The sequence below is a fragment of the Jaculus jaculus genome, chromosome 3 (assembly GCF_020740685.1).
Source record: "Jaculus jaculus isolate mJacJac1 chromosome 3, mJacJac1.mat.Y.cur, whole genome shotgun sequence".
Taxonomy (NCBI): Eukaryota; Metazoa; Chordata; class Mammalia; order Rodentia; family Dipodidae; genus Jaculus; species Jaculus jaculus.
Window position 1 is genome coordinate 148546805 of NC_059104.1, and position 24658 is coordinate 148571462.

The 24658-nt window shown below is 52.2% G+C and overlaps 1 protein-coding gene across 1 annotated transcript; it reads right to left on the bottom strand.

Moving 5' to 3' along the window:
• Window positions 1-88: 88 nt before the first annotated feature.
• On the bottom strand, window positions 89-21005 carry Kif7 (kinesin family member 7). The gene is made up of 19 exons (XM_045145834.1): window positions 20945-21005; window positions 18574-18925; window positions 16130-16330; window positions 15392-15785; window positions 14540-15074; window positions 13804-13920; window positions 13052-13279; window positions 11881-12014; window positions 11469-11584; window positions 11187-11339; window positions 8187-8389; window positions 6097-6294; window positions 5556-5681; window positions 5198-5374; window positions 3708-3923; window positions 2820-3026; window positions 2003-2201; window positions 1758-1904; window positions 89-925 (listed from the first exon to the last, which is right to left on the bottom strand). The coding sequence occupies exons 2-19, from the start codon at window positions 18899-18901 to the stop codon at window positions 555-557; spliced, it is 4050 nt and encodes a 1349-aa protein (XP_045001769.1). The 5' UTR covers window positions 18902-18925; window positions 20945-21005; the 3' UTR covers window positions 89-554.
• Window positions 21006-24658: the final 3653 nt, after the last annotated feature.

Below are 24658 nucleotides of genomic sequence, written 5' to 3' on the forward strand. Positions count from 1 at the left end.
TAAAAGGTTCTGCCACCTCCTACCAGCACTCAGTTGGGGACCAGCCTTCACAGGAGTCCTTGGGGCACACTGGAGATGTAAACCATAATGACAATATTCCTTTTTATTATGAAACATGGTACTTTTAAAAGTTCTAAAAATGTGTCAGTAATTTTTCCAGTTCCCCTATCTACGTAAGACCACTGAAGCTATGACCCTGTTGCCACTAACCACTTAGTGACAAGCCTTGACTAAAACCCAGAACTGTGGGAACACAGGCGTAAATACTGTCCCACAATATAAAAACTGGCGATCGAGCGCTACAACTTAGAGTAAATTTGCATTTTTTAAAAGAATACTAGGGGTATCGCTCAGTGGCAGAGAATGTACGTAACCTTGTGCAAGGCCCTGGGTTCTGTCCTCAGTACTACTGAGGAAAACGTCCAATTCTTTTTGGCTATGGCCCAAAGTTGTTGGCTCCAGCTGAAACAGAGATAAGGCTCTGGACTTGGGTAGTGAGGCACAGGCTGTCCTTCACAGAAGTCGCTGCCTTCTGCAGGGTCTGTGCCAAGAGCCTACAGGGGGTTTTTCCGGACATCAATCATCCCTGGGCTGGCTCTTCTGGGCTCCCACCGAGCCTTTGGCAAGGGCCCAAAGTTCCATGGTAGACCCAAGTCACCCACAGGTAGCACCCGCCCTACCAGGGGTTCAGCTGTCTCCCGGGTCTTCAGCTCCTCAGAAGAGCACTGCTCCTCACTGCACAAGCTGGACCGTTTCCACGTCAGGGGCAGTGGAGCATGGACCAAGTCCCGTGTCTCATCCCGGGCACGGGGGACCCCCTCCAGCAGGGAAGACTGCCAAAGAGGCTCAGGAGCTGCTGGGTGAAGCCCATCTTCATTTCCAGGGCCTTGTCTGTTATCCACACAGAGGCCCCTTCTCTCACCACCTGCCATGGAGAATAGTGTGTTCATGTCAGATTTAGAGGGGGACACTCCTAAAACCTAGCTTCCCAATTGACCAGGACCATAAGCAATGGAGAAATAAGCCTTTAAGTAGAAGTGCAAGCAAGACAGCATAGCATGATGATTCATTCCTATAACTGCATCACTAGAGAGAGAGAAGCCAAAGGATCAACAGCTCAAGGTCATCCTCCCAGCCTGGGCTACAGGAGACTATCTCAAAACAACATAAAATATATGTTTGAGAGGCTGGGCGTGGTGGCGCACGCCTTTAATCCCAGCACTTGGGAGGCAGAGGTGGGAGGATCACCATGAGTTTGAGGCCACCCTGAGACTACATAGTTAATTCCAGATCAGCCTGGACCAGAATGAGACCCCACTTCGGAAAACCAAAAAAAAATATATATATATATATATATGTGTGTGTGTGTGTGTTTGGACTGGGAGGTATGACTCAATGGTAAAGTGCTTACTTAACACTTGCAAAGCCCTGGGTTCCATTTCCATAACACAAAAAAAGGGAGGGTCGGGAGAGATGGCTTAGCAGCTACAGCACTTGCCTGCAAAGCCTAAGAACCCAGGTTCAATTCCCCAGTACCCTCGTAAGCCAGATGCACAAGGTGGTGCATGAGCAGTGGCTGAAGGCCCTGGAGTGCCCATTCTCTGTACCCTATCTGCCTCCCCCTTGTTCTCTATCTCAAATAAATGATTAAAACAATGACAAAAAAAAAAAAAAAGCCCAAGCTAGGGTGTTTCCCCCAATGGGACCATGTCTATAACTGCCCAGCAGGGCAGGCCTAAGGTGGGTGCTGCAGTTACCCCGGCTCTGGCCCGCAGCATTTCCCAAACCAAGCTTCTGTTTCAGCTCCTGGTTTATCCACATGTAACGGCCCAGTTCCTTCTCCAGAGCTTGAATCCGGACTTCATACTGTCTCTTGCTGTCTGCTAACCCCTCACCAAGGGTATCTGGTGTGGAAAAGCAGAGGAAGAGGTGAGGGTCTGCGGGTAGGCAGCACCTCAGCCTGGGGCGTCAGGCGCCGCAGCCCCCCAGCCCAGCAGCTCACCTCGACCCTGCTGGAGGAGCAGCTGCACGTTCTGCTCGTGTTCCTTCTGCTGCAGGGTCAGCTGGCGGTCCATCTCCAGCCGCTGCCGCTCCAGAGCCACCTCCAGCCAGTACACCAGCCGCTGCTGCTCCTCCAGCTGCATCTCCAGCTCCGAGAAGGCGATCTGCTGCTGGTGTTGCTCCTCTCGCAGCGTCACCACCTGTCCAGAGATAAGCCAGCCTCAGCCTTGGCATGAGAGCCTTTCCCCAGGGAATCCGTAGCTGGTTGCTAAACCCAGTGCCATGGCAAGCGTCATCAGGTGTCACTGGGGTTTTTCCTGCCTCACACCTTAGCAGTGTTCTAGATAGCAATCGGGACTGGCTCTCCAGATGGAACTTAATGTCACCCCTGCCACAAACCCTGTCCCAGCCTCATGCTACTGAGCTTCAGGGCAGAGCCTCGAGCTACAGAACGGCACCCAAGCCAGGATTTCTCAGTCTCAACACCATGCATTTGGCCGGGGGGCCTGTCTGCGTCATAAGACATTTAGCAGCATTCCTGGCCTCTACCCCTACCAGGATGACAACCCAAAGCATCTCAATATGTCCCTAGGAGCAAAATTATCCCCTCTTGAGACCCACTAATGTGCACCAGGCCCACCCTGATGGTTAATTGACTGGAAGAGGGAGGAGAATGGCTTGGCTTCACTAGGTGAGCCGTGCAGAACTGGAGACTGGAGGTAGCCCTGACCCTGTCCCCCTTCTCTGGGTTAGCGTTGCCAGCAGACCTCTCTCCCACACAAGCTACAGGAGGCAGGTATTTGAGGCTGGTACCTTACCTTATCAAAATACTTGCAGAGCAGGGCTCTGGTCTCTGAGGATGAGAGGTAGCTGAGCTTAGCCATGAGGTTCATCTCGCACTGGGACAGCAAGGAGGCTGAAGCCCGCAGCACCCGCTGGCGGCACGTGATGGCCTCGTTCTTGTATTCGATGGCGGCGTCCAGGGCCTCAATGGCTTCATCCAGCTGGAACAGTGTCCTTTCCTCCTGTGGGAACAGAGGCAAGCATGGAGGAGTGGGATCAGGTTTCCTAGACAATAAAGATCTAGGCACATAGACAAAGGCCAACACAGACGATGTCCCCTCAGCCGAAAATGGGCTGAACACATCAAGAGAAAAGTGTCCCTGCTTGGGGATACTTTAGTCACAGTCCAACCCAGCATGAAGGTGGCACTGCTATGAAGCTGTGTTCTCAAGTGCCAACCTTCTTAAGTGCACTGTACTTGGGGAGTACAAGACCCCAGGAGACCAGAAGGCAGGGCTGGGACTGCCTAAGGCCCCAGAGGCTGCAGTAAGTTTAGCAGTGCAGGGTTTCTCTACTCAAGAGAAGTGGGCATATGTGGCCCACCAGGCATTTAAGCACATTCCCAACACTTGACCCCATACAGTGAGATACGTGAGCACTTGTCCTAACGCAGCCCAGAACCGGTCTCGGTTCTGCTGGGATAGAGCTGAGAAGTTTAACGAGGCCCAGGCCATGTTTATCGAGAGTTGAAGATAAGGGCTGGGCCCGTCCCATCCAACCTTTTAGATCCTAACACACACAGGTCACCTATGTTCTCAAGCAGCAAGGCCAACACTGAGAACCGGGGTGGGCTGAGGAACGCAGATGGACAGGTGGACAAGGGAGCAGAGGGCTGGTGCAGAAGTGGACATCCTCAGACATACCTCGGGTGACAGCAGGCTGCCCTGCCTCAGCTTGCTGTCAATCTCCAGACGCTGTTTCAGCAGAGAGTCCTTCTCCTGGCGCAGGGTGTCAATCTCCCCGCGGATCTGCTGCTGGTTCTGGGCACTGCCCTGCCGCAGCTGGCCGCTCTTCTCGGACAGCTCCTTCTCCAGGTGTTCCAAGCGGCTGGACACGCGCACTATGTCTTCATTTAGGGCCTGGGGCAGCATCCCCAGTGATTAGGGAAAGAGAGGCAAGGACCTAGCCTAGTCACTGCATGCTAAGGACAGGGGTCCTGCTCTCCCCAACCCTACAATCCAGATGTGTACTCAGAGGGGCCAAAGGACCAGAGCATCTATGAGGAAGATGGCCCAGATAAGGAGCCATACAAAGGAGGGTGGAGACCCATGGTAAGAAGGGACAAGGACAGAGCTGACATAGGGAGGCTGTTGTGAGGATCTGACTGGACAGTGTGATGGGACTATGGGAAATTCCAGATTCAGCAGGCCCTTCCAGGAGCCTGGTGTGGGAGGAAGTAAGGGGAGTTAAGGATCACCCAGTGACCATTGTGCCTCTCCGTCCTCTGTGTGTTCTGTGATGGCAAGGACAGGAGTCCTGGCCTCTGAATGTCTGCAGCGATTCAGCCAATCTGACACATGCACCCGGCCTGGAACAGGCTGTAGGCGAGGGTGTAACATATTCCCACTAATTCTCCTGGCCAAGTTCTGGTCTCATCTGACAGGAGAGCAAACTGCCTTGGCAGCTAAGCTTCCTGTTTAAGAGAAAGGAATGATGACAGGTGCCGACAGGCTCAACTGCCTCCAGAGCTGGTGGAAGTGCTTTTAAGTTGGCCATGCCACTTCCTTCACCTGCTCCTCCTCGGCTTTTTGGTTTTCTAAAAGTATTTTTATTTATTTATTTGCAAGCAGAGAGAGAGAGAGAGAATGGTTGCACCAGGGCCTCCAGCCACTGCCAATAAACTCCAAATGCATGTGTCCCTTTGTGCATCTGGCTTTATGTGGGTAATGGGGAACTGAACTAGGGTCTTTAGGATTCGTGGGCAAGTACCTTAAATGCTGAGCCATCTCTCAAACCCTCCGTTTGTTTGGCCTACATATGCCTCAGTAGATGGTATAAAAGGTGGCCTTAGGGATGGGTACTGGTGTCTCACACTTTAGTTCCTGTGCCACGAACAGCTTAAGAGCCCTGGAGTCATTGGGGAGCCACAGAATATGGTCCAGAGGACAGAGCCTCCCCTGCTGGAACTTACTTGGCACGAATACCCCTCTGGCCAGGCGTGGTGGCGCACACCTTTAATGCCAGCACTCGGGAGGCAGAGGTAGGAGGATCACCGTGAGTTCGAGGCCACCCTGAGACTCCATAGTGAATTCCAGGTCAGCCTGGGCTAGAGTGAGACCCTACCTCGAAAAACAAAAAACAAAAGCCCCTCTAAAGACCCTTACCTAGTCGACCTTGCTGGGCAGGGTCTCACCTGACTGGACCGCAGGCGCTTGCTCTCCAGCCCCGTCTTCTCCTGCATCAGCGCCTCCTTCTTCGCCAGGATAACCTCCCGTTTGTGCAGCTCGTCCCCCAGCTCCTCCAGCGCCCGCCGCTGCCGCAGCACCTTCTCCATTTCCTGGTCCAACCACTTCTTCTGCTCCTCAATCTTCTAAGGAGAGTGGAGAGGCGAGGAGGGAGCTCAGCCTCAACCTCTGACTGTATGTGGGGAAGGAACACCACCCAAGGTCCAGTGGGGAGAACGGTGGACCCAGCAGCAGATGGGAACCCTGATGACGAGCAGGGTCACCCAGCTGCGAAGCTCATGGGGACAGGGCTGGGCCCAGCTCCACCTGCTGCTGCTCCAAGCTGATCACAGAGCCGTTGCTGCCGCTGCGCCTCTTTCTTTGGAAGGCCGCGATCTCTTCTGTCTTGATCTTCAGGATCTTCTGCTGCTGCTCGTGCCTCAGTTCCAGCTCCTGCGGAGGGGCCAGGGAGGAGGTGTGTGCCGGGGAAGGAAGGGGAGGAAGTGTGGCAGGAATGGGGATGTGGTGGGAACAGAGAGGAAATATGGTATGGAAGGGGAGGAAGTGTTGTTGGAAAAGAGAGGAGGAAGTGGGGTGATGAGGAGGAAAAGTGTGGGAGGGAGGTGGTAGAAGACCCAGTGAGGAGGGTTGGAACCGGCTGGGTGGGCAGTGCCATGAAGGGTGCCATGTCCTAAGACGACCTCACAGCCCCCGTGGCCTTGACTCTCCCACACGCTCCTGATTTTCAGAGGGAAAACCACTGGGCCGACCCGCTTTCTAAGATGACCGGGTCATGAGTGACAGGACCAGGACAGATCCTGCTTGGTCCCCTGGCCCAGACAGGAGCCCCGCCAGCCCAAATCCTGACCTTGACGCGGTGTTGTCGCTTGTTCATCTCGGTCTCGAGGCGCCGCTTCTGCTCAGTCTCTTCGCGGAGGCGTTTCTGCAGCTGCCCCTGCTGCTGCCGCATGAGCTGCACGTTCCTCTCCAGCTCCTGCAGCCGCTTCTCGCTCTGCGCTGACAGTGACGCTAGTCTTTCCGTCGCTTGCTTCTTCTCCTTCAGCACCTGCAGCCCACACACTATCAGCTGGGCCATGTACAGGGCTACAGGGAGCCTGGTGTTCACACTAAGAGCAGCAACAGTAGCTGCTACGATGACAGTGACCATGCATCTGCTGCTATGCCACGTGCTCTGTGAATATTTTTCAAATGCCTCTTATTTATTTATTCATTTATTGGAGAGAGAGAGAAAGAAAAGAGGCAGGTAGAATGGGTGCGTCAGGGCCTCCAGCCACTGCAAAGGAACTCCGGATGCATGTGCCACCTTGTGCATCTGTCTTATGTGGGTACTGGGGCATCGAACCTGGATCCTTAGGCTTTGCAGGCTAGTGCCTTAACTGCTAAGCCATCTCTTCAGCCCTCTTTGAATGTTAAATAATCTAACAAGCCTACGAAAAAGTATGACTACTGTTACCCTTACTTTACAGATTAGGAAACTAAGGCACAGAGATGCTAGGGGAACTTGGCCAAGAACCCACAGCTGGTAAGTAGCAGAGCTGGGTTTCAAACCCAGACAGTCATGTTCCAAAGCTCATATTCTCAACCACTCCACTGGATTATCTCTTGACCCTAGCTGAGAAAGGAAGAAAAGAATGAGGGGTGGGTGGGTGGATAGATGGTGAAATAGGCGGAACCATATGAGGGTAAAAACTAGGATAGAACTGGGCATGGTGGCACACGCCTTTAATCCCACCACTTCAGAGGCTGAGGTAGGGGATCGGCCGCAAGTTCAAGGCCAGCCTGAGACTAAATAGTGAATTCCAGGTCAGCCTGAGCTAGAGTGAAACCCTGCCTCAAAACAAAAACTAGGATAGACAGTATTACAGGTGGAATCGTGACCCCCTCCCTCATACTCAGAATGTGGTTGTATTTGGAGATGGGGCCTTTTAAATGAGGTCACTAGGGTTAAAAGAGGTCATCAGGGTGGGCCCTAACCCAGTCTAACCAGCATCCACATAAGAAAGGGAGGAGAACCAGGATCGCAGGTGCAGAGGGACGGCAGACAAACGTTACACAGGAAGAAGACAGCTCTTCATAAGCCAAGGAGAGAGGCCTTGGGAGAAGCCAGACTGTGGAAGTTTTGAGCCGGGACTTCTAACCTTCAGAAGCCAGAGAACTGAAGTTCTGCTGGGTCGGCTCCTTGCCACCTGCAGAACTCTGTTATAGCACCACTGGCAAAGTCATGTACACTGACAACACATGAAGTGATAAAAGGGAATGGAACGGTGGGCATGCATATAGGTAAACAACCACCTGATAGAAGCTAACCGAGGGTTTGGAAATGGCACTCAGTGGTAAGCATTTGCCTACCATGTCCAAGGCCCTGAGTTCTAGCCCCAGAACCACCCTCCTCACCCCCCGCCAAAAAAAAGCTTAAACTGATGAACTGATGATGGGTTAGACAAGTAGTGAGACGGAAGGTAAGAGGAAGGTGAACTGGAGCTGGGCGTGGTGGCACATGCCTTTAATCCCAGCACTGGGGAGGCAGAGGTAGGAGGATCACCATGAGTTCGAGGCCACCCTGAGACTACATAGTGAATTCCAGGTCAGCCTGGACCAGACTGAGACCCTACCTCAAAAAACCAAAAAGAAAAAAGAAAGGTGAACTGGGAGGGTGGGCTGCATGTTGCAAATTTCATTAAATGCCCACCTTCACCCTCAACTGATGTCCTGTGTGGTCTGCAGTCAGGCCTGCCTCTCAGCCTCTTCTGGGTGGAGAGCTGAGCTGAACCCGGCTCCTCGACAATACCAACCTCTCCCTGGAGGCCACGAGGAATGTGCCCTGCCAGCCAGTGGCTGGAAGGAAAGACCTGAACACACACAGGATCCACAACCCATGTGTCCTGGTCCTAGGGATCCCAACCCGGGCAGGGGTGGCCAGACGGTCCCATCACTCACCTGCACCTGACTCTGGGCCACAGCCACCCTCTTGCGGAACTCCTGGAGCCTGGACCGCTCGCTGGGGTCCTGGGGCTCCCTGCCCTCCAGCTCCCGCAGCTGCTGCTGTCCTTCGCTCAGTTCCGCCCTCACACGCTCGGCCTCCTGCTCCAGCTCCCGGATGCGCTGACTGTGCTGGCGGTTCAAGGCCTGGGCTGCCTTCCCTGGAAGAAAGTGGGGCCACACTGCACAGGTAGACCTCTCCCGGATGAAAGCCACCTGTTCCTCTCCTTGGAAGTTTGGTTTTCCAGGTCCTATCATCCTGGAACAGCTGCATGGGGTTCACCAGGACTTCCCCCCACCTTCTTTCCTTAATTCATGCACTATTGTTTACATTTATTTGTATTTATTTGAGAAAGACAGAAAAAGAGGCAGAGACAGAGAGAGTAGATGTGTCAGGGCCTCCAGCCACTGCAAAGGAACTCCACACACATGCACCACATTGTGCATCTGGCTTACATGGGTTCTAGGGAATTGAACCTGGGTCCTTTGGCTTTGCAGGCAAGCACCTTAACCACTAAGCCATCTTTACACCCTTCCATTTATTTATTTTTTTTTTTAAGAGAGATATTTAATACCAGCACTCAGAGGCAGAGGCAGAAGGATCACCAGGAGTTCAAGGCCATCCTGAGACTACATAGTGAATTCCAGGTCAGCCTGGGCTAGAATGAGACCCTACCTCAGAAAACAAACAAAAACAAGGTTTGTTTTTCTTTTTAATTTTTATTTGAGAGAGAAAAAGGCAAATATATATAGAGAGAATGGGTGCACCAGGGCCTCTAGCCACTGCAAATAAACCCAAGGTACCAGCTAGTGCATCTGGCTTACGTGGGTACTGGGGAATTGAACCTCTGTCATTAGGCTTCATAGGCAAGCATCTTAACCACTAAGCCATCTCTCCAGCCCCTCCATTCACATTTTTTAAAAATTTATTTATTTATTTATTTTCAAGCAGTGAGAGAGATAGAAGAGAGGCAGACAGAGAGAGAATGGGCATGCCAGGGTCTCTAGCCACTGCAAACGAACTTCAGACGCATGTACCCCTTGTGCATCTGGCTTATGTGGTTCCTGGGGAATTGAACCTGGATCCTTTGGCTTTGCAGGCAAACGCCTTAACCACTAAGTCATCTCTCCAGCCCCTACACTCACTTTTAAACAAACCTCACCCACAGTAGTAACCCCAATTAGCTAGTTTTAGCTTCATCCTAATGCATGAATATATGTAAATCAATATATAACTTGAGCCTATGTATAGAAAAGCCTTTAGACCTATCATGTTAAATGCTATTGTAAGACACTAAATAAACTCTAGCAGGATTACTGAAAAGCTGAGAGAAGGGAGATTTTTGGAAACCTACTAAACCAACTAAGCATATACACGGACCAAGTTTGGAGGTAACTCAAGCCAACCGGCTCTAAAGACACTGTTGAATCACCAAGAGAAGTGCCCAGGCCCTGAGAAATAAGAAGATACGAACTTTCTAGAATGCAGAGGGCCTGGGGTTCTACCTCCAGCACTGCAAAAATAAATATATATGATGCTGGGCGTGGTGGCATACGCCTCTAATCACAGTACTGGGGAGACAGAGGTAGGAAGATCACCATGAGTTCAAGGCCACCCTGAGACTACACAGTGAATTCCAGATCGGCCTAAGCTAGAGTGAGACCCTACCTCAAAAATCAAAAAAAAAGAAAGAAAGAAAGAAAGAAAAAATAATAATATATATGACAAGCCAGGTGTCATGGTATGTCTATAATCACAGAACCTGGGAAGTAGAGGCAGGAGGATCAGGAGTTCAAGGCCATCCTGGGCTATATAGCAAACGCAAAGTTATTCTGAGCTACATATATATATCCCTGGCTCAAACAAGTGAGCAAACAAACAAACAAACAGAAGACAAGAAAACAGCAAGGACATGAGGTTTGTTAGCTGTGCTAATAGCATTACGGTCAGGGAGGGAAAGATCCAAGTTTTAAGACTGGTAACTAGAAGTAGAAAGATGAAAGGTCATGGTGTCTGGGATTTGCGTTAAAATATATGAGCAAAGAAAATCCAGAGAGGAGAGGCTCTCCCTGACCGCTAAGTTTGGACAGAGGGTCTCTGGAGTCCACAGTACTAGTCTTTCTTTCTGACTGTCCCTTTGAAAATTTGCAAAATGAAGCCGGGCATGGTGGCACACGCCTTTCATCCCAGCACTTAGAAGGCAGAGGTAGGAAGAGGATCGCTATGAGTTTGAGGACAGCCTGAGACAACATAGTGAATTCCAGGTCAGCCTGAGCTACTGTGAGATCTACCTCGAAAAACCAAAAAGAAAATTTGCAAAGTGAATCTTCAGTAAGTTTCCAATGACTAAGGGAGTTCAGAGGTAGCTCCTTCACTCATATTATAAGTAGCAGATGTGACACAATCTGGAGACACTGAGTCCTTAACCACACTCACTGAGTATGCCCAGCACCTTGCCTCAAATATAACGGGTAAATGAGTGCTGCTCAAAAAAAAAAAAAGAAGGAAAGAAAGAAAAGAAAAAAAAAGAACTGAGTGTGGTGGCACATGCCTTTAATCCCAGAACTACTGTGAGTTCAAGGCCACCCTGAGACTACATAGTGAATTCCAGGTCAGCATGGGCTGCAGTGAGACCCTGCCTTGGAAAACCAAATAATTAAATAAATAAAAAGTATGTCAGTCTCAAAAAAAAAAGTGCTGCTCACTAAGAGCTGTACTAAACTTCATCTGAATTAACTCATTTCTTCCTCACAACCATCCTACGAAACTGGCACAAGAAATATCTCCATTTTAGGCACAAAGGGTCTGCTACTTGCTAAAGGTCACACTGCTAGAGGAGGCTGACCTGGGTTCCAGACATCAGCTTTGTGGCCCCTGCTGACCCCTCCCTAAGCAGGATAGAAGTAACAGGCAGGCAATTGCCCCAGGGAGGAGCCCATGCAAATGCCACCACTCACCTGTGCGGACCAGCTCCCCAATGAGTTCCTCCTTCATGCGGATGTTGATGGCCAGTTCTCGAATTTTCTGCTGGGCCTGGGCCAGTCTCCACTCAGAGGCCATGGCAGCCCGGGCCTTGCGGTTCTGAACCCCAGCCTTATTGCCACCAATCTCTGTAATGGGCACATAGTCAAGGCACCACCCCGACTGAAAGTGGGGGAGACAGGAGTGGAGCGGAAGGGCACCCAGGCTGAGGGGTGAAGGAAGGAAAGAAGGTCCTCTTCGCACCCCACCCAACTTACTTGGGGGTCCTGGGATGGCAGCAGCTGGCTCTTCCAGGCCAGGCTCTGGGGCCTTTGTGTCAGGTGGGCTCCCTGAGTGCATACCCCGCTGCTGGCTCCAATTGCTGATTCCATTTCTGAAAGGCAGAAGCAGGACTGCAGACCACTCCCAGCCCAGAAAACTCTCAGGATTGGAGGAAGAGAAGTTTCTAAGCTTTCCAGTTCCCTGGACCAGTGCGAGCCCAGGATAGAAGGACAGAATCCAGAGGCTACCAGCAAAGTTCAGAAGGTTCCAGGCATCTGGGGCACCAATAGCCACTTTGGAATGGAGTACCAGGAAGCCTGGTTACCCCATTTCAGTTACTCTGCTGTAACCTTTCAGATCACAGCCCACAGTCCCAGGAGGGCTGGCAAAGCACTGGGTTCCACTCACCTGCGTAGATGCAAGGCCCTCCTGGGTGGCTCCTCTTCCTCTTCATCCTCCTCTGATGAAGCTGAAAAGTCACCTCCCAGCCTGTCCACCTCAGCAGGCACCTCAGCTCCAGCCTCCCTACCATTCGTTACCTGCTGTGGGAGCATCAGAGGTTCAGAAGAGGAATGCCTGCAGGGTGTCCCCCAAGAGCTGTTTCCAACCAGAGTCTGTTCTTGAAGTGGGCCTGCCCCGCACGGCCCCCTCACCTCTCTCTCCTTCAGAACAGCCTCAGCTTCAAGATCTAGCAAGGGACACCTTGGGGGTATTTTCACTGTCAAGCTGGAACCTGAGTAAGCTTCTTCTTAGGCGATGGCCTGTCCTTTCTAGGAGGCAACTCAGGTGCACCCAAGTCCTTTCACTAAACACCTCTGCAAAGTGATGGCTGCACCACACATTTCTGCCCAGCCCATCCCAAGTCCTCTGGGATCTGAAGAGCTGAGTTGATCCAGAGCTCTGAGGGAGGGTGAGAGTTCACTTTGTCCAAAAGCCCCCACGTGGCAGAACCAGAGGCAGAGGAAGCCTCAGGGAAGATGGATCTGGCCTCGTGTAACAGTGAGCTCGCAAAGGCACCCAAAAACAGACGGAGTGTGCGCTGTCTCCAGGGGTGTGCAAACTTCCTATTTTGGTCATCTCTAATCTCCTTACTCCAAGCACTCCCTAGTAGCCCTCAGAAATGCCCACTGGCCCTAGACCCTTCTGAAAGGCCCCACGGTCATCTTGGCCCTTCTTCTAGGGACAGCTTGAACAGGTATCTTTTTTTTTTTAAATTTTTTTTGTTTGTTTTTTATTTTTATTTATTTGAGAGTGACAGAAAGAGAGAGAGAGAGAGGCACATAGAGAGAGAATGGGCGCGCCAGGGCCTCCAGCCACTGCAAACAAACTCCAGATGCGTGCACCACCTTGTGCATCTGGCTAACGTGGGACCTGGGAAACCAAGCCTCGAACCGGGGTCCTTAGGCTTCACAGGCAAGCACTTAACCGCTAAGCCATCTCTCCAGCCCTTGAACAGGTATCTTGTATCTCACAGCTGATGCCATGGAAACATAGATGAGAGTCAAGTGCCCTGGTCTTGCCCTCACCCCTACCCCACTCCTGGCCAGCCAGCAGACACCCAGGCTCACCACCTCCTAACCTGGTTCCACGGCTCAGAGCCAGTTTCATCTCCCGCAAGGCAGGCTGAAGGCACCATGGCCAGCACATGAGTGTGGGCACCCCCCAGGGGGGCTGTGTGAGGCCGAGGCACAAAGGACCCGGGAGGCAGGCCCTGCAAGAGCCCAGGAGCCCCCCAACCGGGCCGGGCCAGCTCTAGCCGCAGCCGCAGTTCCACCATCTCCTCCTGCTGCTCCCGAAGTCGGTCACTCTGCAAGACAACATCCAGGTGCCAATGGAGACTTGGATGGCAGGGGCAAGGACACTTGCTGACAGCCTAAGTGCAGAAAACTGGAGAACAGATCTAAGAATACCCAACCTTCTGTGATAAAACAGGAAATTCAAGTACCCCTGAAACCTTCTCCCCCACTCTGTCCCTCCCTGTCTTCCAGAAGCACACTGCCCTGGGTTCAGACTCAACCCTCATTACATCCTCACCACGCCAGGGCGCCACTCCCAACCTCGGCCACCAGAGGGCGCCAAGCACAATGCTGACCTGGTCAGCAACTTCGTTTATGCCCACCTTTCAAAGTCACCCATGCAAAGTAGCCTGACTTGGTACACACCCTCTCATTGTTCTGTTCCTCATCCCCACACTTCTGTTCAGGCTATGCACCATACATCTGCTCTCCATTCCCACTCTAGCTAACGCCCTCCCATCCTGGGAAACAGCTCAGACTTCCCCCCTCCCTCCTCCAGGAAGTCTTCCTGCCATGCCAACGGGGTGGCCCCTACCTGCAGTTTGTACTGCTCCATTGCATCTTCCAGTGCTGCCAAGAAGTCTCGGTTCTCTTCCTCCAGACGGGCCACCTGGCTTTGCAGGTTCAGCAGCTGCTGTGCCCCCTCATCTTCCTACGGGACACGGAGAAAGGCTTTAGGGGCAGGGTCTAGCCAGGCCCCAGAACACTTCAACCGTTTCTCTGCCCTGCCAACTGCTTGCCTAAACCTTGCTCCCATTCGGTGCCAAAGTCTGCCTTGCAATGCAAGAACACTCCCAACCTCACCTGGCCTTGGGTCCTCTCTGCAAGCCACTGGGCCATCTCCTGCCGTTATTAGTAACGTTCTCCTTTTTTATTTATTATTAATTTTAGTTTTCAGTCAGGTTCTCATTATATAGCACAGGCTGGCCTAGAACTCATGATCCTCTTGCCTCCACCTCTGGAGTGCAAGGATTACAAGGTGTGGCCACCACTCCCAGAAATCATTTTTTAAAATTAATATTACTATTATTAGGGACAACTTGGCCTTGCCAGCGTGCTAGGCACTTGATACGCTTTCCGCCCTTACATCGTCCCTATTTTACAGACGGAGCCCCAGAGACTCCGTGAAGTTTAAGAAAGTGGCCTCGGTTATCAGAACTGACTCAGGATCCCCAGTGTGCTCTGCTAACGAGAGGCAGGGAGATGATATAGCTAGCGGGCGGAGGACCCTCTTTCCCCGACCCCCGTCCCGGAGCCCACCCCAGGGCCACCTTTCTCCCGCCGGTGCCCTGCGCCGCCTGGTCCTCAGCCGAGGCGCTCTCGATGCCGCTGTCAGGTCCCGAGGCGGAGCTCAGGGCGCTGCGCTCGCCCTCGACCGCGCACAGCCAGTCGCGCACCTTGCGCGCCGCGGCCCCGGGCAGCCCGGGCTCGGCCTGCAGCTCGCGCAGGAGGCTGTAGGCGGCGCTGGTGCGGGCCCGGCAGCGAGCGCAGTCGGAGCCCGGGCGGGCGGCGGCGGCGGCGGCCGTGGTGGCCGAGCCGGCCTGGGGCCCCGGAGCGCGCCGGCCCCGGTGGATGATGCGCGTCTCGGAGCGGTGCCGTGGAGGTCCCCGCGCACCGGCCGCCGCCGTCTCCTCCGGCGGGCGCTCGGCCTCGGGCCTCCAGTTGACCGTGGCGCGGTTGCGGATGTTCTGCGCGCGGCTGGCATAGTTGAGGGTGTTGAGGGTCTCATCGAAGTCGGAGGAAGAGGGGCTGACGCAGGCGATCATCACGGTCTTGGCGTTCCCTCCCAGCGAGTCCTTGAGGATCCTGCGAGGGCGAGGAGCTTCAGGACCTCGGCTCCTGAGTGCAGCTGTGGGTGGTGGCCCCAGACAGACGGACGGACAGACAGACAGACAGACAGACAGACACACACACACACACACACACACACACACACACAGGCTAGACACATACACATGCACACAGACCAGACACACACACAGAGGCCAGACATACACATCCAGGCCAGACACACACACATACCCAGGCCAGACACACACAAACACACACACATACACACACACACACACACACACACACACACACACACACACACACGAGGCCAGAGAAGCCCACTAGCTCACCGGGTGATCTTGGAGTCGCGGTAAGGGATGTGGCTGCCTCGTCTCTGGGGATCCCCCAAGGCGCTGATGACATTGCCCAGCGCCAGCAGGCTGCTGTTAATCTGGATGCTCTCCTTGAGTCGCTCGCCCGTGCTGCCCGTCTTGAGGACTCTCTCGGAGCCCGCCAGGTCCACGAAGTGGAACTTGGAGACCAGCAGCTGGCTGCCCGAGGGTCGGGGCAGGCGGCTGGGCGCCCGGCCCCGCTGCTCCAGGGTCACAGTGAAGACGGTGTGGGAGCGGCTGGAGAGGCGGTTGAGGTGCGTGGCACCGGTGTGCCGGGCCGCGTTGCCCATCTCCAGGAGGCTAAGCACCTCATCCAGGCCCTCCACGTCCACTTCCTTCACACCACACAGCACTGTGGGTACAAAAGACTGTGAGCCACCCTGCTCCAGGCAGGAACTGACCAGCCAGAAGGCAAACAGAGCAGGCAGAGCTCACCACCAGCTCGTCCTCACCCAACGTGCCTTCCTGGTGCCCAAGGGTCCAACTCCTGCTGCTCTGGGCTGGGGAAGCCCGCTGCCTTACACCCAACCACAATGCTTCTCACTCTGAACACAAGTCACAAGTTAAACTGCATTTTCTGGACACAGGGAACAAGCAAAGCTTATCCAGGGTCTGGGTTTCCTTTGAGGAGGGCACCCCCCTCCTCAGAACAGGTTAAACCTGGGGCCCAGACCCGTTTGTAGTAAGATTTCTCACCAACATTCCCACGATCATCTTCCCTAAGCTGAATGTCGCGGCTGGCAGTGCCCACTTCCAGCAGGTCTCTGAACTCCTCCTTGTATACTTCCAGATAGGACACATGCACCAGACAGTCCAGCAGGTCGTTCTCATCGATGAGCTTGAAGGCCTCGGCCATGGCCCTGGGGATGACGCCCTGCTCGTCCTCATGCAGGGAGGCTGGGGACACAGCACAGCATTTCCAGCCACTATGTCTCCAGCTGGTCCTGGCCCCGGGGTGGCAGCCCCCTCCCCCAACTGGCAGCTAGAGTATGGGGCTCTAGCATGGCAAAGACAGTGGCAGAGGCCAAACAGGGAGGAGCAGCCTGATCTGGGCAATGCTCCCAGATGGTTAGGCAGAATTAGGGAATTCAAGAGTAGGAAAGAACCTCTCATGCTTTAATCAACCCCTTTCATGAAGTATTCTCTCCCATCCCCAACAGATTGTCAGATACCCCTGGCTTGATTACTGCCTAGACAGGGAATTCATTACCACAGTCCATGCTGGAGAGATGGCTTAACAGTTAAGGTGCTTGCCTGCAAAGCCAAAGGACCCAGGTTCTATGCCCTAGGACCCAGGTAAGCCAGATGCACAAGAGGATGCATGTGTCTAGAGTTTGCAGTGGCCAAAGGCCCTGGCATGCCCATTCTCTCCCTCTCTCTCTCTCTCTAATAAATAAATAAAACATTTCAAAAAAAAATTTAGAGGGAGGGCATTTCCTTGGAATATTGTTTACAATCATGGAAATTGTTAATAAAAAAATAAATTAATTTTAAAAAATTTAGGGCTGGAGAGATGGCTTAGTGGTTAAGTGCTTGCATGTGAAGCCTAAGGACCCCAGTTCGAGGCTCATTTCCCCAGGATCCACGTTAGCCAGATGCACAAGGGGGCACATGCACCTGGAATTTGTCTGCAGTGGCTGGAGGCCCTGGCATGCCCATTCTCTCCCTCTCCCTCTCCCTCTCTTTCTCTCTCTGCCTCTTTCTCTCTGTCTGTCACTCTCAAATAAATAAATTTAAAAAAACATTTTTTAAAAGACCTCCTCAATTTATTCCAAGAACACAATCAGAGAATCCTAGTAATTCTACCAGTGAGCTACATATTACAACGTGTTATTAAGAAAATAAAACAGAAGCCAGACGTGGTGGCGCACGCCTTTAATCCCAGCACTCGGGAGACAGAAGTGGGAGGATTGCTGTGAGTTCGAGGCCACCCTGAGACTACAGTTAATTCCTGGTCAGCCTGGACCAGAGTGGGACCCTACCTCAAAAACTAACTAAATAAATAAATAAAACAGGCTAGAAAAGAATGGGTATAATTTCTTTTTTGAGCATAAAGAGAACTTGCATGCTCAGAGTAAATGATGTCTCACAGGCAATTATCAAATGTTACTTTGTACATGTGTTTTTCTGGATTTTCCTAATTTTCTACAACAAACAAGTATGCTTTTGTAATGGCTATGGTCTGTTTATATCACCCCATAATTCATGTGTTGATGGGCTGGACAGATGGCTCAGACGTTTAAAGCGCTTGCCTACAAAGCCTAAGGATCCAGGTTTGATTCCCCAGTTCCCACGTAAAGCCAGATGCACAAAGTGGTGCATGTGTCTGGAGTTTGTTTGCACTGGCAGGAAACCCTGGCAGGCCCATACTCATTCTCTCTGTTGGACCCTCCCCCTCTCCGATGAATAATGAATAAAACACCCTCCAAAAATTCATGTGTTGAAACCCTTCCCCTTAGTGTGTTAGCCTGGACTATGTAGTGAGTTCCAGACCATCCTGAAATACAACGAGACCCTGCCTCAAAGACAAACAAATGAACACAAAAGTCCCAAGAGAGGCTCTTCCCCTTTTATCACCGTGTAGGATTAGATGGAGGCTATCTATTGCCCTCAGTTCTATTGCTACCTTAATCTTGGACTTCCCAGCCTCTAAGATGGTGAGAAAGAAATTTCTGTTTATAACCTGCCTGGTCTATGGTGTTATGATATACCAACCCTAATGCCCTAAAATAGTAATTAAGATAAAAACAGATCATGTCACTTAAAAAGGAGCAAGCAGCTCCTTCCACTAGAATTGTCTGGGAGGGTCTTCTTGGGACAAAGACGCTAGTCTCAATGGCTCTGACTAGAACACAGATTCCTAGGCCTTAGTAGCATCCTGACATGCCAACCTTCCCCAGCCTCCTTCTGCTGAGATCCCAAAACCAGGAAGCATGGCCCATCTTGTCTTGACTCGAGAAATCCCCTCACTCCCAAGATCGCTTCTTTCCTGCCTTGCACACCCTGCTGACATGGCTGGTCAGAGCTTTCTGGGAAACCTGCGCTCCCTCCCCTTCAACAGGGAGGGAGGGGCGTAAAAATTAAGGAAGATCTTGAGGCCCCTCAACGTGGGAAGAGGGTCATGAGCCGGGGTCACTCACCCACACTGGCCTCTCCCATAGTGTACGTCTTCCCGGAGCCTGTCTGACCATAGGCAAAGACAGTGGCATTGAAGCCCTCAAAGAAAGCCTCAAGGAGGGGCTGCACGCAGGCCTGGTACACCGCCTCCTGTCCCGTGTCTTCCGCCAGCACCACATGGAAGCCAAAGTGGCGGTCACGCCCCAAGGTGACTCGGCCATGCTCGGGCTCCACTTGCAGACAGCTCTGATGCCCGTGCAACAGCTCCTTGGGCAGCAGTGGGCGAACTCGAAGAGCCACCCTCACGGGGGCCTCCTCTGCTCCAGGCAGTCTCTGGGCCTCTAGCCCCATGTTGAGGAAGGGCTGCTTGGGTATCTGTGGGGGGGAAAAAGAAACGGCCCCTGCCATCGGCAACTGTACTCCTGGGGCTGGACTCACCTAACACAGGATCAGGAGCCAAGCCCCACAGTTCTTGACCTTGGAGGGACAAAGTTCAGACCTGACCAAACGGGGGCCCACCTGCTGCACAACTACCACAGTTTTACGGGAACACCTCATGACTCACACCGCCGCCCCTGACTGCTCCACTTGATGGCCAGACACCCTACTCCAGCTGCCCCCTTCCCTTGTGGCCTCACCTAGAACCACACATGGACGCAGCACCACACTACACCGGAGGGCTCCTGTCCCTAACAACCACTGGCTTCCCACAGCCTCTGTCCTTGCCCATCACTGAAATTGCCCACCACCTGCCCCATCTGTTTCAACCCCCCCCCCCAACAGATCCTTCAGACCAAATTCCCACCACCAAGTGCGATCAACTCCATCTCCTAAACGTCACCATCGCCTACCGTTCGCCATCCTGTGGCCAGAGCCACAGGCAACCTGGTGAAATGAGTTTTGCCTGTCTTTCTCCCCATTTCAGTAGCCCAGCTCCCTCCAACTAGCAGCCAGGAACAGCTTTCAAAAACTGCAAATGTGGGCTGGAGAGATGGCTTAGTGGTTAAGGCGTTTGCCTGCAAAGCCAAAGGACCCAGGTTCCATTCCCCAGGACCCATGTTAGCCAGATGCACAAGGGGGCGCATGCCTCTGGAGTTAATTTGTAGTGGCTGGATGCCTTGGCGTGCCCATTCTCTCTCTTTCTCTGTCAAATAAATAATTTTTTAAAATTTGCGAACGCATTTGTAACACTCTCCTCTCCCCAGTTTACACTCCACCACTACCACCAAAAATTAAAAACAAAAACATTTAAAACAGGCCCTTGGGGCTGGGAAGATGGCTCAGTTGGTAGCACACTTCCTGTTCACGCAGTCATGAGAGCCTGCGTTTGGATTCCCAGCATTCCCATAAATGCTAGGGAGTGGGGGCGCTTCTATAATCCTAAATGCTGGGGAGGTGGAGAAGGGTGGATCCCTGGGGGCAAGCTCACTAGCTAGACCAGCTGAACCTGTGAGCTGTGGTTTCAATGAGACACCCTGTCCGATAAGGAAAGTGGAGAGCAACTGAGAAAGACCCCTGACATTGACCTCTGGCTTCCACATGCATGTGCCCAGTCACACGTTCCCACACACATACGAACATGCATACAACATACATATGCATACCACGTACACATGGAAAAGTAAAAGAGGCTGCCCATTTGGCTCACTTCCTGGACCCCACTCCCTTCTTCAGCCCAGCAATTTCATCCTTCCACACTTAGTCTGGGCCCACTGTCTTCAAAAAGTTAAGAAAGCAGTTCTGCTCTGCGCTAGCCCGGGCCACCACCACCACCACAGAGAGCCCCGTGGCCAGCCTCCATCAGCCACTGACCACACGGATACACTGGCCGGGTTCACCTTCTAGACTGGGAGCTGAAAGGCCAGGACCCTCTTTGTTTCTTTGAATTGTATCACCAGCGCCCAGCACAAGGTCCAGCACTACCCAGTAGGCAGCGCTGATCATGCAAGCCCCAATTCCGCAGTTCTACCCCTGCGCCCAGCACTTATGTTGGCATCCACTGTCTAGCCTCTCTGCAAGCTCATTCATTCGGTCCCTGCGGGTGCCCGCTCCTGGGCACACAGCGGTAACTGCCTGGCAAAGCTGCAGGTTCTCCGGGCAGCCGGTCCTCCGCCCCCGCCCCAGTAGCCTCTGGAGCCGCCTGTGGTCTGGGCTTCTCCACCCCCTGATCGCTGCAAAATGCTAGGCGCCCCCAAGGGGTCCTGACAACTCCGTGGGCGCGATCGGGCCCTCCCGAAAGTTTGTAGAAGTGGTAACAACCGTACACCCCGATCCTTTGCAGCCTCGGCGCCGGCTCCTTCAGGCCAGGCCCGCTGCGGGAAGGCGCCCGGCCACCGCCGAGCCGGGATGGGGACCGCTCCGACGCCTCCCCGTGCGCCCCCGCCGGGCACCCACCTGCTCGGGCGAGGGGCGCAGTCCCTGGCCGTGCAGCCCGGCTCCGCGACCCGGCACGGCGCGCTCCGATGCCGTCATCGGGACCCCCGCCCCCCCAAACATCCCTCCCTTCTCTCGCAACTCCGCCCGCCGGGCAATCGGAGGGGGCGGAGGCGCGGGCCCGGGCGGCGCCAGGGAGTCCGCCCGCAGACTCGGCTGGGCGGGGTCGGAGCCGCCGGGGCCCGGGCGGGCCTGGGGAAAGCTGTCTGCGCGAGGTAGGCCATCAAGGGTGCCAATACAGTCTCCCGGGGATGCTGTTCTAACGCCCGGCGTTAACTAAATACTTCCTCAATTCTAAGACTAGTTTTCTCACACTTCAGGGATTCTGAAATGGAATCGCATCTTGCGATCGGTAGGAAAGGAAGCGTGTCAGCGGGGGAAGAGGCACAGGGGTGTCCACGGGCATTCAGGGACCTCTGGAGGGTTGTTTCCATTGGGAACACTACTTGACTTTTTAAATTTTTATTTTAATTTATTTATTGAGAGAGAGAGACAGAGACAGAGAATGGGCCCTAGCCACTGCAGACAAACTCCAGATACATGTGCAAACTTGTGCATCTGGTGTGAGTACTGGGGAATCGGACCTAGGTCCTTAAGCTTTTCAGGCAAGCGCCTTAACCGCTAGGTCATATCTCCATACTTGATTTTTGTTAAAAATATATATATATATATTAGACAGGTGTGGTGTATCTGTCTTTAAGCCCAGCACTGGGGAGGATGAAGTGGGAGGATCACTGTGAGCTGGAGGCCAGTCTGGGCAGCAGAGTGAGTTCTAGGTCAGTTTAGGACTAGAGTGAAATTTTTTTTTCTTTTCAAATTTTTATTAACAACTTCCATAATTATCAAAAATATCCCATGGTAATGCCCTCCCTCCCCCGACTTTCCCCTTTGAAATTCCATTCTCCATCATATCCCCTCCCCATCTCAATCAGTCTCTCTTTTATTTTGATGTCATGCTCTTTTCCTCCTCTTATGATGGTCTTGTGTAGGTAGTGTCAGGCACTGTGAGCTCTTGGATATCCAGGCCATTTTGTGTCTGGGAGGAGCACATTGTAAGGAGTCCTACCCTTTCTTTTGGCTCTTACATTCTTTCTGCCACCTCTTCCGCATTAGACCCTGAGCCTTAGGTGTGATAGAGATATTGCAGTACTGAGCACTCCTGTCACTTCTTTGGAGTGAAATTTTTTTTTTTAATTTTTATTTATTTATTTATTTATTTGAGAGTGACAGACACAGAGAGAAAGACAGATAGAGGGAGAGAGAGAGAATGGGCGCGCCAGGGCTTCCAGCCTCTGCAAACGAACTCCAGACGCGTGCGCCCCCTTGTGCATCTGGCTAACGTGGGACCTGGGGAACCGAGCCTCGAACCGGGGTCCTTAGGCTTCACAGGCAAGCGCTTAACCGCTAAGCCATCTCTCCAGCCCTGGAGTGAAATTTTTTTATTGACAGTTGTCGTAATAGTACAGACTGTATTTTGATCATAATTTCCTCTCTCATTCCCCTTCCCCATACCCCTTCTACTGAGCCCCTTCTTCTTTCCAACTAACTCCTTATCTGTTAACGCCTTTTTCTCCCTCCCCACCGCCCATGTCAGAATGTGGATGGGTCCAGCACTGTGCAGGTAATTAGCAGTGGCTGTGAGGTTATGAATGCAACCGTCAGGTCATGTCTGGAAGTGCATGGTTGAATTCTAACCAAAATCTAGAAACAACACCAGGCGTGGTAGCACATATCTTTAATCCTAGCACTGGGGAGGCAGAGGCAGAAGGATCATTGTGAGTTCGAGGCCAGCCTGAGACTACATCGTGAATTCCAGGTTATCCTGGGCTACAGTGAGACCCCCCACCTCAAAAAAAAAAAAAAAAGCTGGAAACAGTGGGTCATGGAGGTATACACCATCTGTAATCCCAGCACTTGACACAGGAGGCTGAGTCAGGAGGACTGCAGTGAGTTCCAGGCCATCCTGAGCTGTACAGTGAGAACCTGCCTCAAAACAAAAGGTCTGGGGCTGGAGAGATGGCTTCGTGGTTAAGGAACTTACCTACAAAACCTAAGGATCCAGGTTCAATTCCCCAGGACCCATGTAAAGCCAAATGCACAAAGTGGTGCATGCAACTGGAATTCATTTGCAGCAGCTGGATGCCCTGGCATGCTCATTCTGTCTGTGTCTTCTCTCCCTCTCTCTCTCTCTCTCTCTATCTCTCTATCTGTTTGCAAAAATAAATAAATAAATAAATGGAAACAGGGCGGGCAGAGTAGCTTACTGGTAGAGCAGTGGTCTAGCATGTGGGGGCCCCTGGCTTCCATCCCAAGTACTATAACCAACCATCACCACTTCTGGAAACATATTTATCATTGAAAACAGCCCTAGAGAAACCGATATAGTCTAATATAATAGCAAAATTTAATTTACTATGTATACAGAAGATTGCCTGTTATAGACAGGCAGTGTATGTAAAGGCTGTAGGAATGGCCCACCCTCTCCAGATACATCTGTATTAGGAAATCCTCAAGAAACAGTAACCACAGCTTGAAACGACAGGAAAAATAAGGTCATGTTAAGCTGGGAAACTGAACAAAGGACAGAAGAGGAGTCCCAGGCAGGTTGACTCAGGGATCACAGTACCAAGGGTCTGCTCTTCCACCTCTCCTCTCTGCTGTCACCCTCAGATACCAAACACACAGAGGAAGAAAAGAATACCATGTGGTGTGGAGTGGTCTGTGAATTAAGAGGCTTTTCTATTACCTGGCCAAGTGTTCAACCTGAGCTCCTCACTGGCAAAGTGACTGGCTTGCAGGGCTCTTGAGACAGCATGGATAAGGAGAACTCATCCACAGCCAATCCTAGAATTTTCAAATGGAAGCAGGTAGCCAGCTGATTCGTGTATCCTGAAGGACCATCATTAAAGCACCAAGCAACCGTCTGTTAGAAGGGCTGACGTCCACAGTGTATAATTCAATTGGGAGAAACTGAAGATCCAAGCATTTGGGAAATGGTGATGCAGCAGGAGTGTTCTCTGATGTGCCAAAAATTACACTTGGTCTCAAATATTCTAAATTAGTTGGGGGACTGAGCAGGAATGGCACAAAGCAGCCTGTCACCACTTTGACCCAAAAGACTTTTTGACTCTGAGTATAAAGAAGTAAGCACTAAAACCTGGATCTTTATGTGATAACAAAAAGGTGACAATAGGGCTGGAGAGATGGCTTAGCAGTTAAGCGCTTGCCTGTGAAGCCTAAGGACCCTGGTTCGAGGCTCGGTTCCCCAGGTCCCACGTTAGCCAGATGCACAAGGGGGCACATGTGTCTGGAGTTCGTTTGCAGAGGCTGGAAGCCCTGGCGCGCCCATTCTCTCTCTCTCCCTCTATCTGTCTTTCTCTCTGTGTCTGTCGCTCTCAAAATAAAATAAATTTAAAAAAAAAAAAGGTGACAATAATTGATGAAACATCACATTTCAAAGGCATTGTGATTATAATTATAATAATTATAGTAATTAGTAATTAAATTGCAGAGAAGGTAAATTTAAACAGTATATTTTAAAGAAAATTTGATAGGGTTAAGAGTTCAGTTAGGAGCTGGGGAGATGACTTAACTGTTATGGCACTTGCCTGTGAAGTCTAAGGACCCAGGTTCAGTTCCCCAGGACCCATGTAAGCTAGATGCACAAGGTGGTGC

Bases quoted from the DNA above. Each gene is read 5' to 3' on its own strand.
- Kif7 (XM_045145834.1), bottom strand. From the start codon at position 18,901: ATGGGGCTAGAGGCCCAGAGACTGCCTGGAGCAGAGGAGGCCCCCGTG. The intron at 11,585-11,880 runs GTGAGTGGAACC...TCTGCCTTTCAG, and splicing joins AGGGCCTTGCATCTACGCAG to AAATGGAATCAGCAATTGGA. The intron at 5,375-5,555 runs GTGGAGCTGGGC...CACTCTCCTTAG, and splicing joins TCAGCTTGGAGCAGCAGCAG to AAGATTGAGGAGCAGAAGAA.